The 14,133-nt window shown below is 47.2% G+C and overlaps 1 protein-coding gene across 1 annotated transcript; it reads left to right on the forward strand.

Moving 5' to 3' along the window:
• Positions 1-8,522: 8,522 nt before the first annotated feature.
• LOC140001236 (peptidyl-prolyl cis-trans isomerase-like) lies at positions 8,523-14,075 on the forward strand. Its single transcript, XM_072032404.1, has 2 exons — positions 8,523-8,799; positions 13,502-14,075. Exons 1-2 carry the CDS (start codon positions 8,725-8,727, stop codon positions 13,820-13,822), a joined length of 396 nt encoding a protein of 131 aa, XP_071888505.1. The 5' UTR covers positions 8,523-8,724; the 3' UTR covers positions 13,823-14,075.
• The last annotated feature ends 58 nt before the right edge of the window (positions 14,076-14,133 follow it).

Consider the following 14,133-nt stretch of genomic DNA (forward strand, 5'->3'; position numbering starts at 1 on the left):
ACGGGCAGGCTGGGGGTGCAGTAAGAGCTGGGAGGGGACAGACCCCGGACAGGTGACCCAAACTAGCCAAAGGGGTATTCCATACCATCTGACGTCATGCTAAACAATATATAGGGGTGGCTAGCCGGGGGGAGGGGGCCGGACTGCTCGGGGTGAGGCTGGGCATCGGTCAGCGAGTGGTGAGCAATTGCATTGTGCATCACTTGTTTGTACATATTATTATTATTTCCCTATTATCACCATTGTATTATTATTGTTATTATTGTTATTATTATTTTGTTATTATTATTTTCCTGTCTTATTAAACTGTCTTTATCTCAGCTCACGGGCTTCACTTTCCATTTCTCTCTCCCGTCCCAGAGAGGGAGGGGGGAGGGTGAGCGAATGGCTGCGTGGTGTTTAACTGCCGGCCGGGTTAAACCACGACAGTCTTTTTGGCGCCCAACGTGGGGCCCGAAAGGTTGAGATAACGGCAGATCTGATCAGAGTGTGTTAAACTAAAACTGGTGTAAGGATTAGACCTGCATAATAGTCACTTGTCATAATGCTGATTGCTTTAATCTCAACTCTGCTGCGCCTGTTTTCCAAATTGAGTATTATAGTACATTATTTTCCGTATTTGCTCTCTGTCGTGTTGTTTATCCTCTCCGGGCCCTGGTTTCAGATCATTATGGTACTGTGTGTTGTAGCAATGGCTTATGAGACGATGAAATATGTGGTCATGACTCTAACTTGTTATTTGTATTCAGTAACATCGTCGACTCTGTACTTTGGAAACTGTATCTTGGAAACTATTAGCAATTATTCCTATTGTTTTTTTCCATTAGGGAGTCAATCTGTGGAGGGGAAAGGGGAGGATATTTTTCCTTACTTGCTTACTCTCCCTTTCTCCTTCACCACCCCTGTATCCTCCTGGATCACTCTGCCTTCCTCCTTCACCACCCTCTTATCCCCTGAGCTTGTCACAATAGCTCTCCAAGATATTGAATATTCTTGGGATACTCAGACCACCATAGTCTTGTTGTTCTGCCTCCTGAATGCACTTCAGGTTCTGCTTAAAGTTAAACAATTACTTAGGAAGCTCATCCGGAGATCTGCCCGGAGGCAGTATAGTTGTGGGTGGCAGGGAGTATGGGTGGATATGGGCAGGCATCTAGAGCAGTTGGCACCCCCAGTGTGTTGGAAATTCACCCCTGAACAATGGCAAAATCCTCAAAAACTGGCAGAATGCTTGAAAAAAAGGTGTCATGATTCTGGCAGTTCCAAAGTAACACAAATCATTGTAACGTGCTGGGGCCTGGCTCATGCCTATCGAGCTGCCATTGATACTGCTATCAACTTAGTGACAGACCCTGCGGCCACTCCAAGCCCTGTGACAGATCCAACGGCCACTGTGACCCCTACGGTGGACTCTGCAGCTGCTCCAGTCCCAGTTCCTGCAGCCGCTCCAGTCCCAGCTCCTGCAGCCGCTCCAGCTCCAGCTCCTGCACCCGCTCCAGTTCCAGCTCCGGCTGCTACTCCAGTCCCAGTTCCTGCAACTGCTCCAGCTCCAGCTCCTGAAGCTGCTACAGCTCCGGTTCCTGCAACTGCTCCAGCTCCTGCAGCCGCTCCAGCTCCTGTGGCTGTGTCAGAGAAACGAGCTGTAGCAGTGCAAGTTGACCCTGCAGAGGGTATTCCAACCTCTGTGGCAGACCCTGTAACAAAGTCAGAGAAACGAGCAGTAGCAGTGCAAGCTGCCCCTGTAGAGAAGGTGAAAAAATGGTATAGAGAGTCAGGTCGTTTAGAACGCAGAGAGTCTTCTGCCAATCCAGGTGAGGCTTCTGCCAAAACTAGGTATAGAGATGACGAGGATGACGACGATGCTGGGCCATCAAGGATTCAGGAGGAGGAAGATGAGGATGCCGAAAGAGCAACAGTAACTACCCGAAGCCTAAACGAGCGCGAGCTACGAGATGTGCGAAAAGATTTTGGTCGCTGTATAGGTGAGCAGCTTGTCACCTGGCTGCTCCGGTGCTGGGACTCTGGAGCCAATTGTGTGGAATTAGACGGCAGGGAAGCCAAGCGGCTGGGATCCCTTGCTCGAGACGCCGGCATTGACAAAGCAATTGCAGATGGAGCACAATCCACCAGCCTCTGGAGGCATCTCCTCAGCTGTGAGGGAAAGGTATCCCTTCAAGGAAGAACTTTTATGTCTACCAGGCAAGTGGACCACTATGGAGAAGGGAATCCAGTACCTGAGGGAATTAGCCGTACGGGAAGTGATTTATGACGATCCAGACCTCAGACAAACATCCAAAGATCCAGATGAAGTCAAGTGTACACGACCCATGTGGCGGAAGTTTGTACAGAGTGCACCATCATCATATGCCAGCTCATTGGCAAAAATGGCCTGGAAAGAGGATGAGGAACCCACAGTGGATGAAGTGGCTAAACAACTCCGGCAGTACGAAGAAAGTCTCTCCTCTTCCTTACAGGCCTGCGTCTCAGCTGTGGAGAAACTTTCTGAAAAGGTTCACCAACTTGAAGAGAATCTATCTTCCTCCCCACCTGAACCAACCAGTGTCCAACGACCGAAAGAGAACACCTGGGAGAAAACACTTTCTGAAAAGTTTCACCAACTTGAAGAGAGATTATTCTCCTCTGTACCTGTACAGAGCAGTGTCTCAGCTATCAGGGGTAGGCGTTCATCTACACAAGGAAGACGGTATGGTGGGTACTCACCCCGTGCCACCCTGTGGTTTTACTTACGAGACCATGGAGAGGACATGAGAAAATGGGATGGAAAATCTACCGCGACCCTAGAGGCACGGGTACGTGAGTTGCAAAAGAAAACAATCAGGAAAAAGGGATTCTCTGAAAAGTTTGCTGCTCCAACTTCCAGCAGACAGTCCTTCAAACACAGAAACGAAGAAGATTCTGACCAGGATTAGGGGGGCCCTGCCTCCAGCCAGGGGGAGGAAAGGGACAATCGAGTTTATTGGACTGTGTGGATTCGATGGCCTGGCACGTCACACGCACAGAAGTATAAGGCTTTAGTAGACACCGGTGCACAATGTACTATAATGCCATCGAGCTATAAAGGACCAGAGCCCATCTACATTTGTGGAGTGACAGGGGGATCTCAGCAGTTGACTGTATTGGAGGCTGAAGTGAGTCTGACTGGGAATGAGTGGGAAAAGCACCGCATTGTGACTGGCCCGGAGGCTCCATGTATCCTTGGCATAGACTATCTTAGAAGAGGATATTGCAAGGACCCAAAAGGGTTCCGGTGGGCTTTTGGTATAGCTGCCTTAGAGACAGAGGGCATTAAACAATTATCTACCTTGCCTGGTCTCTCAGAGGACCCTTCTGTTGTGGGGTTGCTGAGGGTCGAAGAACAGCAAATGCCAATCGCTACCACAACTGTGCACCGGCGGCAATATCGCACTAACCGAGACTCCCTGATTCCCATCCATAAGCTAATTCGTCAATTGGAGAGCCAAGGAGTGATCAGCAAGACCCATTCACCTTTCAATAGTCCCATATGGCCAGTGCGAAAGTCTAATGGCGAGTGGAGACTAACAGTGGACTATCGTGGCCTGAATGAAGTGACGCCACCACTGAGTGCTGCAGTGCCGGACATGCTGGAACTTCAGTACGAACTTGAGTCGAAGGCAGCCAAGTGGTACGCCACAATTGATATCGCTAATGCATTTTTCTCCATCCCTCTAGCAGCAGAGTGCAGGCCACAATTTGCCTTCACTTGGAGGGGAGTCCAATATACTTGGAATCGGCTGCCCCAGGGGTGGAAACACAGCCCTATCATTTGCCATGGGCTGATCCAGTCTGCGCTAGAGCAGGGGGAAGCTCCTGAACACCTGCAGTACATCGATGACATTATTGTGTGGGGTGACACAGCAGAGGAAGTTTTCGAGAAAGGGAAGAAAATAGTCCAAATCCTTCTGAAAGCCGGTTTTGCCATAAAACAAAATAAAGTCAAAGGACCTGCACGAGAGATCCAGTTTTTAGGAATAAAATGGCAAGATGGACGTCGTCAAATCCCAATGGATGTGATCAACAAAAGAACAGCTATGTCTCCACCAACTAACAAAAAAGAAACACAGACTTTTCTAGGTGTTGTGGGGTTTTGGAGAATGCACATCCCAAATTACAGTCTGATTGTAAACCCGCTCTACCAAGTAACCCGTAAGAAGAATGAGTTTGAATGGGGCCCTGAACAACGACAAGCCTTTGAACAAATCAAGCAGGAAATAGTCCATGCAGTAGCCCTTGGGCCAGTTCGAACAGGACCAGATGTAAAGAATGTGCTCTACACTGCAGCCGGGGAGAACGGCCCCACCTGGAGCCTCTGGCAGAAAGAACCTGGGGAAACTCGAGGTCGGCCTCTGGGGTTTTGGAGTCGGGGATACAGAGGATCTGAGGCCCGCTATACTCCAACTGAAAAGGAGATATTGGCAGCATATGAAGGAGTTCGATCTGCTTCGGAGGTGGTCGGTACTGAAGCGCAGCTCCTCCTAGCACCCCGATTGCCAGTACTAGGCTGGATGTTCAAGGGAAGGGTCCCCTCTACACATCATGCAACTGATGCTACATGGAGCAAGTGGGTTGCACTGATTACTCAGCGGGCTCGAATAGGAAACCCCAGTCGCCCAGGAATATTGGAAGTGATCATGGACTGGCCAGAAGGCAAATACTTTGGGATATCATCAGAGGAGGAGGTGGGTCGTGCTGAAGAAGCCCCGCTGTACAACCAGTTACCAGAGAATGAAAAGAAATATGCCCTGTTCACTGATGGGTCCTGTCGTATTGTGGGGAAGCATCGGAGATGGAAGGCTGCTGTATGGAGTCCTACGCGACGAGTTGCAGAAGCTGCTGAGGGAGAAGGTGAATCGAGTCAGTTTGCAGAAGTGAAAGCCATTCAGCTGGCTTTAGACATTGCTGAACGAGAAAAATGGCCAGTTCTCTATCTCTACACTGATTCATGGATGGTAGCAAATGCCCTGTGGGGATGGTTACAGCAATGGAAGCAAAACAACTGGCAGCGTAGGGGCAAACCCATCTGGGCTGCTGCATTGTGGCAAGATATTGCTGCTCGGGTAGAGAACCTGGCTGTGAAAGTACGCCACGTAGATGCTCATGTGCCCAAGAATCGGGCTACTGAAGAACATCAAAACAACCAGCAGGTGGATCAGGCTGCTAAGATTGAAGTAGCTCAGGTGGACCTGGATTGGCAGCATAAAGGTGAATTATTTATAGCCCGATGGGCCCATGACACCTCAGGCCATCAAGGTAGAGATGCAACATACAGATGGGCTCGTGATCGAGGGGTGGACCTGACCATGGACGCTATAGCACAGGTTATTCATGACTGTGAAACATGTGCTGCAATCAAGCAAGCCAAACGGTCAAAGCCTCTTTGGTATGGAGGACGGTGGCTGAAATATAAATATGGAGAGGCCTGGCAGATTGATTACATCACACTCCCTCAAACTCGCAATGGCAAGCGCCACGTACTTACAATGGTGGAAGCAACCACCGGATGGCTGGAAACATATCCTGTGCCTCATGCCACCGCCCGGAACACCATCCTGGGCCTTGAAAAGCAAGTCCTATGGCGACATGGCACCCCAGAAAGAATAGAGTCAGACAATGGAACTCACTTCCGAAACAACCTTATAGACACTTGGGCCAAAGAACATGGTATTGAATGGGTGTATCACATCCCCTATCATGCACCAGCCTCCGGGAAAGTTGAACGATACAATGGCCTGTTAAAGACTACCTTGAAAGCAATGGGCGCTGGGACGTTCAAAAACTGGGATACGCATTTGGCAAAGGCCACCTGGTTAGTCAATACTAGGGGATCTACCAACCGAGCTGGACCTGCCCAATCAAACCTGTTACGTACTGTAGATGGGGATAAAGTTCCTGTAGTGCATGTAAAAAATATGCTGGGTAAAACAGTCTGGGCTACTCCTGCCTCAGGAAAAGGCAAACCTATTCGTGGAATTGTTTTCGCTCAGGGACCGGGATACACTTGGTGGGTGATGCAAAAGAACGGAGAGGTCCGGTGTGTACCTCAAGGAGATTTAATACTGGGTGAGAATAGCCCATGAACTGAATTGTACCATGTTAATTAGTATATTATACTGTATGTTATCACTACCATGATTACTATAGGTGACTAATTAGAATGTATGGAAAAGAGTGTAACCTGAGCATGACATAAATGGTATGGAATAAGGGGTGGATAGATGTCCTGGTTTCAGTTAGCACAGAATTAATTTTCTTCCTAGTAGCTGGTGGAATGCTGTGTTTTGGCTTAGGATGAGAAGAGTGCTGATAACACCCCGATGCTTTAATTGTTGCAGAGCAGTGCTTATACCAAGCCAAGGACATCTCAGCCTTTTGCTCTGTCCTGCCAACGGGCAGGCTGGGGGTGCAGTAAGAGCTGGGAGGGGACAGACCCCGGACAGGTGACCCAAACTAGCCAAAGGGGTATTCCATACCATCTGACGTCATGCTAAACAATATATAGGGGTGGCTAGCCGGGGGGAGGGGGCTGGACTGCTCGGGGTGAGGCTGGGCATCGGTCAGCGAGTGGTGAGCAATTGCATTGTGCATCACTTGTTTGTACATATTATTATTTCCCTATTATCACCATTGTATTATTATTGTTATTATTATTTTGTTATTATTATTTTCCTGTCTTATTAAACTGTCTTTATCTCAACTCACGGGCTTCACTTTCCATTTCTCTCCCCCGTCCCAGAGAGGGAGGGGGGAGGGTGAGCGAACGGCTGCGTGGTGTTTAACTGCCGGCCGGGTTAAACCACGACATTACTGCATGGGATCAATCATGCACGAGGAAGAGAGATTCCTTTTGAAGCTCCTGCTTAGAATAACAGTAGGGAGCGCTTCAGAAAGCCCAATGGATGTAGCTGTAGGGGGAAGGAGCTGAGCCTAAAGCCTTCCTGCCTCCAGCAGTGGCAAATCCTGAGCTCAGTTCCCACCAAGGTATCAAAACATGTAGTGAGCCAAGCTGAGTGTGGTCTGGTTGTAAGGTTAGCAATGAATATGGTCAACTGCTGTCCTGCCGGGCGGGCTACCCTCCTGGTGCTGCAACCAGTGGGGACAACACGGTGCCAGTTCCACAGAGATGCTGACCAGCGTCAAGGCGCTTGACCTGGTCTGCATGAAGGCAATTTCACATCACGAAAAGCAAAGATTTCCTCCAGTGACTCCTGAGCCAGCTCTCAGGTTCTCCTCTGCACCAGCGCTAAGACTTTTAATCCTCAGCCTGGCAGGTGTTGACAAACTTTGTAATCCTCGTCATTTAAAAAGAAGAGGGGAAAAAAATGCTGTTTCTTCTTATGGAATTAAAGCCAATGTGTAAAGAAATCCCCATTAATAGGGCAAATAATAAAACAGAGGGTTAACTCCGGCAGGGTGTCAGGTGGCTGCTGCTTACAGAAACAAGGTGGATACTGATTAAGGAGGTATTGGGGAGGCATTGGGGAGGCAAGGACAATCCCCAGACATGGACTGTATATCTCGAAACAAGACACTGGAACTCATGATAAGGAAGCGGCAGACGGACAGAGAAACAAACGTAAGGACTATAAATCTCAAAATTGGACATTGGAATTCATTATAAAGATACAACAAACGGAAGAATTGGCAACAACCAGCTCTCGCAATTAAGAAACGTGCCAATTCAGCAGATTCCTGACCAAAGGTGAAAAGTACACTGTGAGGAAGACTCGGGGTCTTCCTCCCAAAGACCCCTGCCCACGTCCCAAAGACCCCTGCTCACAATTCTTGGGAGGCTCTACGCAGGCGCAAGGTGCCAAAAGGCTAATTAGCATGAGAAGCGAGGGAAGGCGGGGATAGGTAATGCATATGTATAGGCGCTTGTAGAATATTGATAGATTGATTGTATAAATTCAAGACTGCTTTCCGCTTTGGGTATGCACGATAGGTGGAGAGATCCCCCGTGCATCCAGCGCTGCAATAAAGAATATACCACTTAAAGGAATTTCGGCTTCGATCTTTGAATCAATACTTTATTATTATTTTTTTTTTTATAAAGGCGGGAGGAGTTGTGGGTAGTGCTTAGGTCCAGCAGGAAACTTGTGCATGTCAGTGGGACGCTAGAGACTGAGGAGGGGATGAATTTTTAACGCAGCCTGTCCACAGAGATATCACACCGTTTGGGGACAGCCCAGTGGCCTCCATTTGACCAAAGTGCCTGGAACTTGCAGAAAAGCGAGAGGGGCACACCTCCAGCAAGCCGCGGGGCAACCGCCTTACGGCTTACAAAATTAAATCAATCAATCCAAAAGAATAAGTTACAGCTCGTGTCTCAAACTCTGCAGCCTGCGCGTCTTCAGGGCTGCTCCCAGCTACTTTCTGAGGGACCCTTTGCAACCTCAGTTCCTAAAGCCCTGTCAGGGAGCCCCAGCGGCCGCCCCGCGCATGCGTCACAGCCTCGCCCCTCCCCTCCCCGCACTGTGGCAACGGCTCCTGCGCATTCAGCGGGGGCGTGCGCAGTGTGCGCAGTGTGCGCAGTGTGCGTAGCGCGCTGCGTGCGCGGCGTTCCTCGGGCGCGGCCGGTGCCCCGCCTGGAGCTGTTTGTTTGTGCCGCTGCGGCGGCGCGGCGCGGCACGGGAGCGGAGCGGAGCGGAGCGGAGCCCGGCCGGGCTCGGCGCTGCTGCGGTCGCCATGTTGAGGCGCAGCAAGGCCGAGGTGGAGCGCTGTGTCGCCTCCGTGCAGGCCTCTGCGGCTTCTCGGAGAGAGGTGAGCGAGGCCTCGCCGCTTCCCTTGGCCGGCGGGGGGGGAGGCGGGGGGGTCCCGGTGGGGGTCCCGGTGGGGTCCCGGTGGGGTCCCGGTGGGGTCCCGGGTGGGGTGGGGGGCTAGGGGGGTGGCCGGCGTCGTGAGGGGAGGGTTGGGGCTGCCCCTGCCCCTGCCCCTGCCCCTGCCCCGCGGCGCCTCACGGACAGGAGGGGTTTTATAGCAGGGCTTTCCTCGGGGCCGGAGCGAGGGAGAGGTACTTTCCTTCACAAACGAAGCACCGCGCCGCCTTCAAGTTTCAGTGTCCTTTCCGTGCGGCGCCGTGGAGGTTTCTGGCCGGCCGCTCGCTGAAGCGACAGCGCCGAGCGAGGGGGGCTGGGGGCGCACAGCTCCGCTCCCTGTCAGCCAGCGGGCCCGGGGGTGACAAACGCCACCCGTGCCCATTTTAGCTGGGAAACGCTCAGCCGCCTGATGCGATTCAGCGGGCCCTAATCCTGAAAGATCCCGGCCTGCCGCTCGGAGTTGCTTTGAAGCGGCGTGAATGTGCCCGAGCTAAGCGTGATCCGGTAGGGACTGCGTGCAGGGGCTGTGCCTTTGGTTGGTGCCTTTCCCAGCAGCAGCAGCAGCAGCAAAGCTGTCCTGTGACTTTGTGGGTTCGACTTGGGCACTGTTTGGGCTAGACAGCGTCAAGTGCATCGCCGCCAGGTGCACAGATACGTTCCCACAGTGTTGATACTCCCCGGTGGCCTCGACACAAAATATTTCCTCTCCTCTTCTTGTGCTCAAGGCCACCGGACGCGTTTAGTTTTGACTTTCGAGCGATGCTTACAGCTGACTGTGTAGCACAGTCCACCGAGGGAATAGTTACTGGTTTCCTTGTTGTGTTGATTTCGGAGGGAAGGGTCTGCCAAGGCTGCAAGCGTTTCTTTTGAGGTTGCTTTTCATCCCTGTCCGCAAGGTGTCAAGCGTGAGTCCGCTCTGGCGTGTCAGTGATACCTGAAAAGATGGACCGAAAACGCGGAGGCCTGTTTTCATTGAAATTCGCTTAAAGTTTTACATAGATCACTTGGGGGTGGGGGAGGGGTGGGGAGTAGCAATTTGAGTGTATTTCGAATGCAGACCGTTGATTCATGTTTTGCGTCGTTGGGCCTAACTACCTCCAGTAGTTTGGAGTTCACAGACAAAACCTGCTTTTTGATCCGATGTTGGGAGCTCGGATTTTAAATACATATTTAAAAATAGCTTCTAGTTTGATATGAGAATTTGATATGAAGCCTGTCTGCAAAACCTGCTATGAGAAGCTTCCTCTAGAGCTGAAGAAAAGACTGAAGAAACTAGCTGAAACTTTGGGAAGGAAGTGAAGACTTTTCTGCTCTCCCTGTTCTTTATGGAAATGTTATACATCTTACTCGTGGGGAGGGACTTTGAGGCTGCAATGAGATAATAGATTATGATGCATGCCTTTCAATCAGACTGAGATATTTTGAAATTTTCCATTCTCTGTACGTGTACATGTATACTTATTTGTTGATAAATAGACCACACTTATAGACTAAATTAAATATCAGCTCACCTGAAAGGTTTCAGACCCTGATAATGCAGTAGAATTGGTACAAGTGTGCCACTGTGCACAGTAATCTCTGTGGAATTTTAGATGGAGAATATGCTTGTGAATACCGGCAAAGACACACTTTGCAAATGTGTCCAATGTTACGGACACAGAGTGTCATTTATATTAATGAAAGTATTGATGTGCAGATTAAGCATGAATATAAAACTTCAAGTGTCTAGGGCAAGAAACCAAACATACCTCACCTCATGGAAAAACAAAACAAAACAAACATGCCCGGATTTCAGGTCAAATAGTCTCATTAAGGAGCCTGGTTTCAGATGGTTTGAAAAGTATCTTATTTCTAGATACAGTCACTGTACAAATGACCTGCTTCTGATCGTTTGTGCTTACATGATGAATCTGTACATCGGACTTAGCATGAAATATCTGTATGAAGTCTATATTCCTACTGCAGGAAATGAGCATGCTCAGAACTACTTGAATTTTGCTATATTCCATTCAGAGTAACTCATTAACTTTTATATATGCTTTTGCATTGTATTCACTTTTTGTGCCTTGTTCTGCTGGACCATACATAACAGTGTTCCATTAAATATATATATATAGTTTTATTTTTATTTCATATTTTTATGCAGAAACTATATACAAGGTATTTTCAAAAGATAACATACTTTGCCTTAATTATTCAGGATGCAAGAGGAATTTTGTTACAAATGTGAACACCTGAGGTTTAAATTTAGCTTCTTTAACGTCTAGAACAGTAATGGAAATGCATATTTCAATTAACTGGCAATATTACTTTTACACTGTGAGTGTAAATATATGTGGTTTGATTCTGCTAGGATCTATTTCTTTAGTCATCCTCAAGAACTGAGTTCACAAGTCATCAGAATTCCTTATAACATACACCTGATTGTTTTATACCGTTGAGTTCTGTTCATGCACACCTGTTTTATTTTTCCCTTTTCTATTGAAAATGCAGTTGCTCAGGAATTCCTGATGGTACTGTGTTACCAACTACACGTGTTTGTTTTTTCCTTTTTATACTAGTGACTTACACAGATTTTATGTAATTACATCATAGCAAGCAAAATTTCCTTTCCTGTTTATGGAAAACTGGTTGCTTCAAAACATCTTTCCAGTGTCATCAATAAAGGCTATGTTATTAAGACTTGTATCAGCTCTCTTCAATGAGTGTTTGAGATGGATGGAAAAGCAGCAAGGCAGCCTTTCTTCCCTATGCTTCTACCTGTGCCTATGTAAATACTTCCTTATCCTGATTTAAAGGAGACACACACCTAACCTATGTATGCACTTTAGTTATTAGGTTTAAGACAGAAACTGCAGTTTGCTTCGTAATGAACAACTTGGTTCTTCTGGCTGTTTTCTGAATCGGCACAGTCAGGAGGTTTTCCTAAAGAAAATACCTTGTCTGAGTTTAAAATGCGTACCTTCCTACCACATCTTTCTCTCTTGTTTTCAATGTAATGCGGCTTTCACCTCAAGCCTATAGTTTAGTGCTAGGTAAGGTCTTTTTGATTGTTATTATTTGTTATTATTGTATGTAGTTATTCAGTGCAGTAACAGTTCAGTAGCTGAATGCAGTCCTTACTGTGTTCATGACGAGAAGCCCTCTTCCCCCCCCAAAAAAAGTTTATATAACTAGCCTGATAACACCGTTGGGATTTCGGACTGTGCCATGGGTTCGGGAGACCACTCTCAGCAATACTTCCTTTAAATTGTAATTCAGTTCTTCTAGTTTTTTCATGCTCCGCTGACCGTATGCGCAGCCCTACTGTGGGTGGAAACAGCCCCTGACCCCAAGGGGTATGGCCTGCCTTGTGTGGTTATATCCCAGAACGTGGCAGCCTCGTTTGCACCTCCTCCAGGCTCCGCAGTAACCCCGTGGCCCGAACTCCATGGTTTTTGCTGTGTTTCCACGCTCTAAACTGAGAGTAGGTGGGATTTCTTAGGTGGGAAGAAAACATTTTACCTATATTGAAACAGTTGTGAGTGATATGTACTAGACCAGGACTAAGTACCATCTTTTTTGTTTACTCTGTCAGATTTTAGGGGTTCTTTTTGCAACATTGTTACATTGGGGGAAAAAAACAGGCTGTACTTTAAATGTAGCAGACTCTCTTCTTCTACTTCTTCTACACTCTTCAGTAAGAAGTGGTTGTGAAATGTCACAAGTATTAAGGCTTGTTGCTTGCTTCACCAGTAACCTCAATTTCACATTTGTAGCCTTGGCCAGTTACAGGAAAAGCATTGTTTTCCAAATCCCACATCTTTCAAAAACAAAACTTTGGTTATGAGGAGCGGACTGGAGCTGATAACTAGTTATCAAATTCAGTCTCTCAAAAAGTATCCCCATAATTTCTGAAGGCATAGGAGATCGGTATCTGCTCACGTATACCTTCCCTTCGTTCCTAAAAGTCTTCCAAATATTCAGTAGGAGGTATAATGACTTAAAACAGGTAAAATAAACTGAATTCCTTACATGCTACAAGAATGCTTTTGCATAATGCTACATCCTTCAAGGCAGGGCACAATCGTTTCCAAATTCAGAAATGGATAGCAATATACAAATGGCTTGTCATCAGAGTGAAAAACTCTCCAGTCTTGACTGGGTATTAAGTGAATCTGAAGTATGACTCTCCTTGTTCTTTTCTTTAAACTTTCTGCACAAAAGCAGGAAAGTTCTGATCAGTGGTACCATGACTTTTTCTGGGTGGTCAGTTTTGTGCCTGCAGGGACTAAGTGAGAATAGAGATAATCGTGGTTGCCAGTTGTAAGGGCCGAGTGAAGCAGGAAGCAGAAAGTGGGAATGACCCGCTTAGAGTAGTTGCCATGTGGAACAAAGATAAAATGCTGTGTTCAGGATAAACGAGGAACATTCCAGTAATGCTTTGTTACCACGAGCAAATCTGCTGAAGGTGGAAAGCCTTATATCCAAATAACTATAGTACTTGTGATAACTAAGAATGAGGTTTTACCTGTGTTTTTTGAACAAAAACTCTTATTTTGGAAAGAATGTAACTGTGCTATTGGTCGATGTTCTTGAACATCACGATGTTCGTGATGATCTTGTTCTTTGGGACTTGAAAGTAAACGCTGTGCTTTTTTTTTAAGGGAGGTGATGTAACTAACCATGATGGAACAGGTGGACGGTCTATTTATGGAGATGCATTTGAAGAAGAGAGCTTTGAAGTGAAGCACACGGGTCCTGGATTGCTGTCGATGGCAAATAGGGGTCGGGCTACGAATAACTCTCAGTTCTTCACAACACTCAAAACAGTAGAAGCCTTGGACTTTAAACACGTGGTGTTTGGTTTTGTGACAGATGGAACGGATGTTGTGAAAAAGCTCGAATCCTTTGGTTCTCCCAACGGGTTAGTAAGTGGAAGAGTTGTCATTACAGACTGTGGGCAAATAGAGAATTCTGGCTTTTGAGTATACAGATGTTCTAGCAGTATAAATCAGTATTTAGATGTTATTGATTAATTATTTCCACTTCCTTAAAAAGGACACTTCTGATGTATAAATGTAAAATTGCAGCTTATGGTTGTTTTTTATGTGTTCTAATTGATTTTTTTTGCATGTTAAATAAGTTCAGACACTGGCATATTTTGGGTGTATTTGTGTTATGACATATTTGTATGGAATGTCAAATTTTACAAATTAAATCTTAGTCTTGTCAAAATAACTATTGTCTTCACTTCGGCTTGCTGAAGAGCAATTTGCATCGCGTTGTGTACTTATTT

The sequence above is a fragment of the Anas platyrhynchos genome, chromosome 39, assembly GCF_047663525.1.
Source record: "Anas platyrhynchos isolate ZD024472 breed Pekin duck chromosome 39, IASCAAS_PekinDuck_T2T, whole genome shotgun sequence".
Lineage (NCBI taxonomy): Eukaryota > Metazoa > Chordata > Aves > Anseriformes > Anatidae > Anas > Anas platyrhynchos.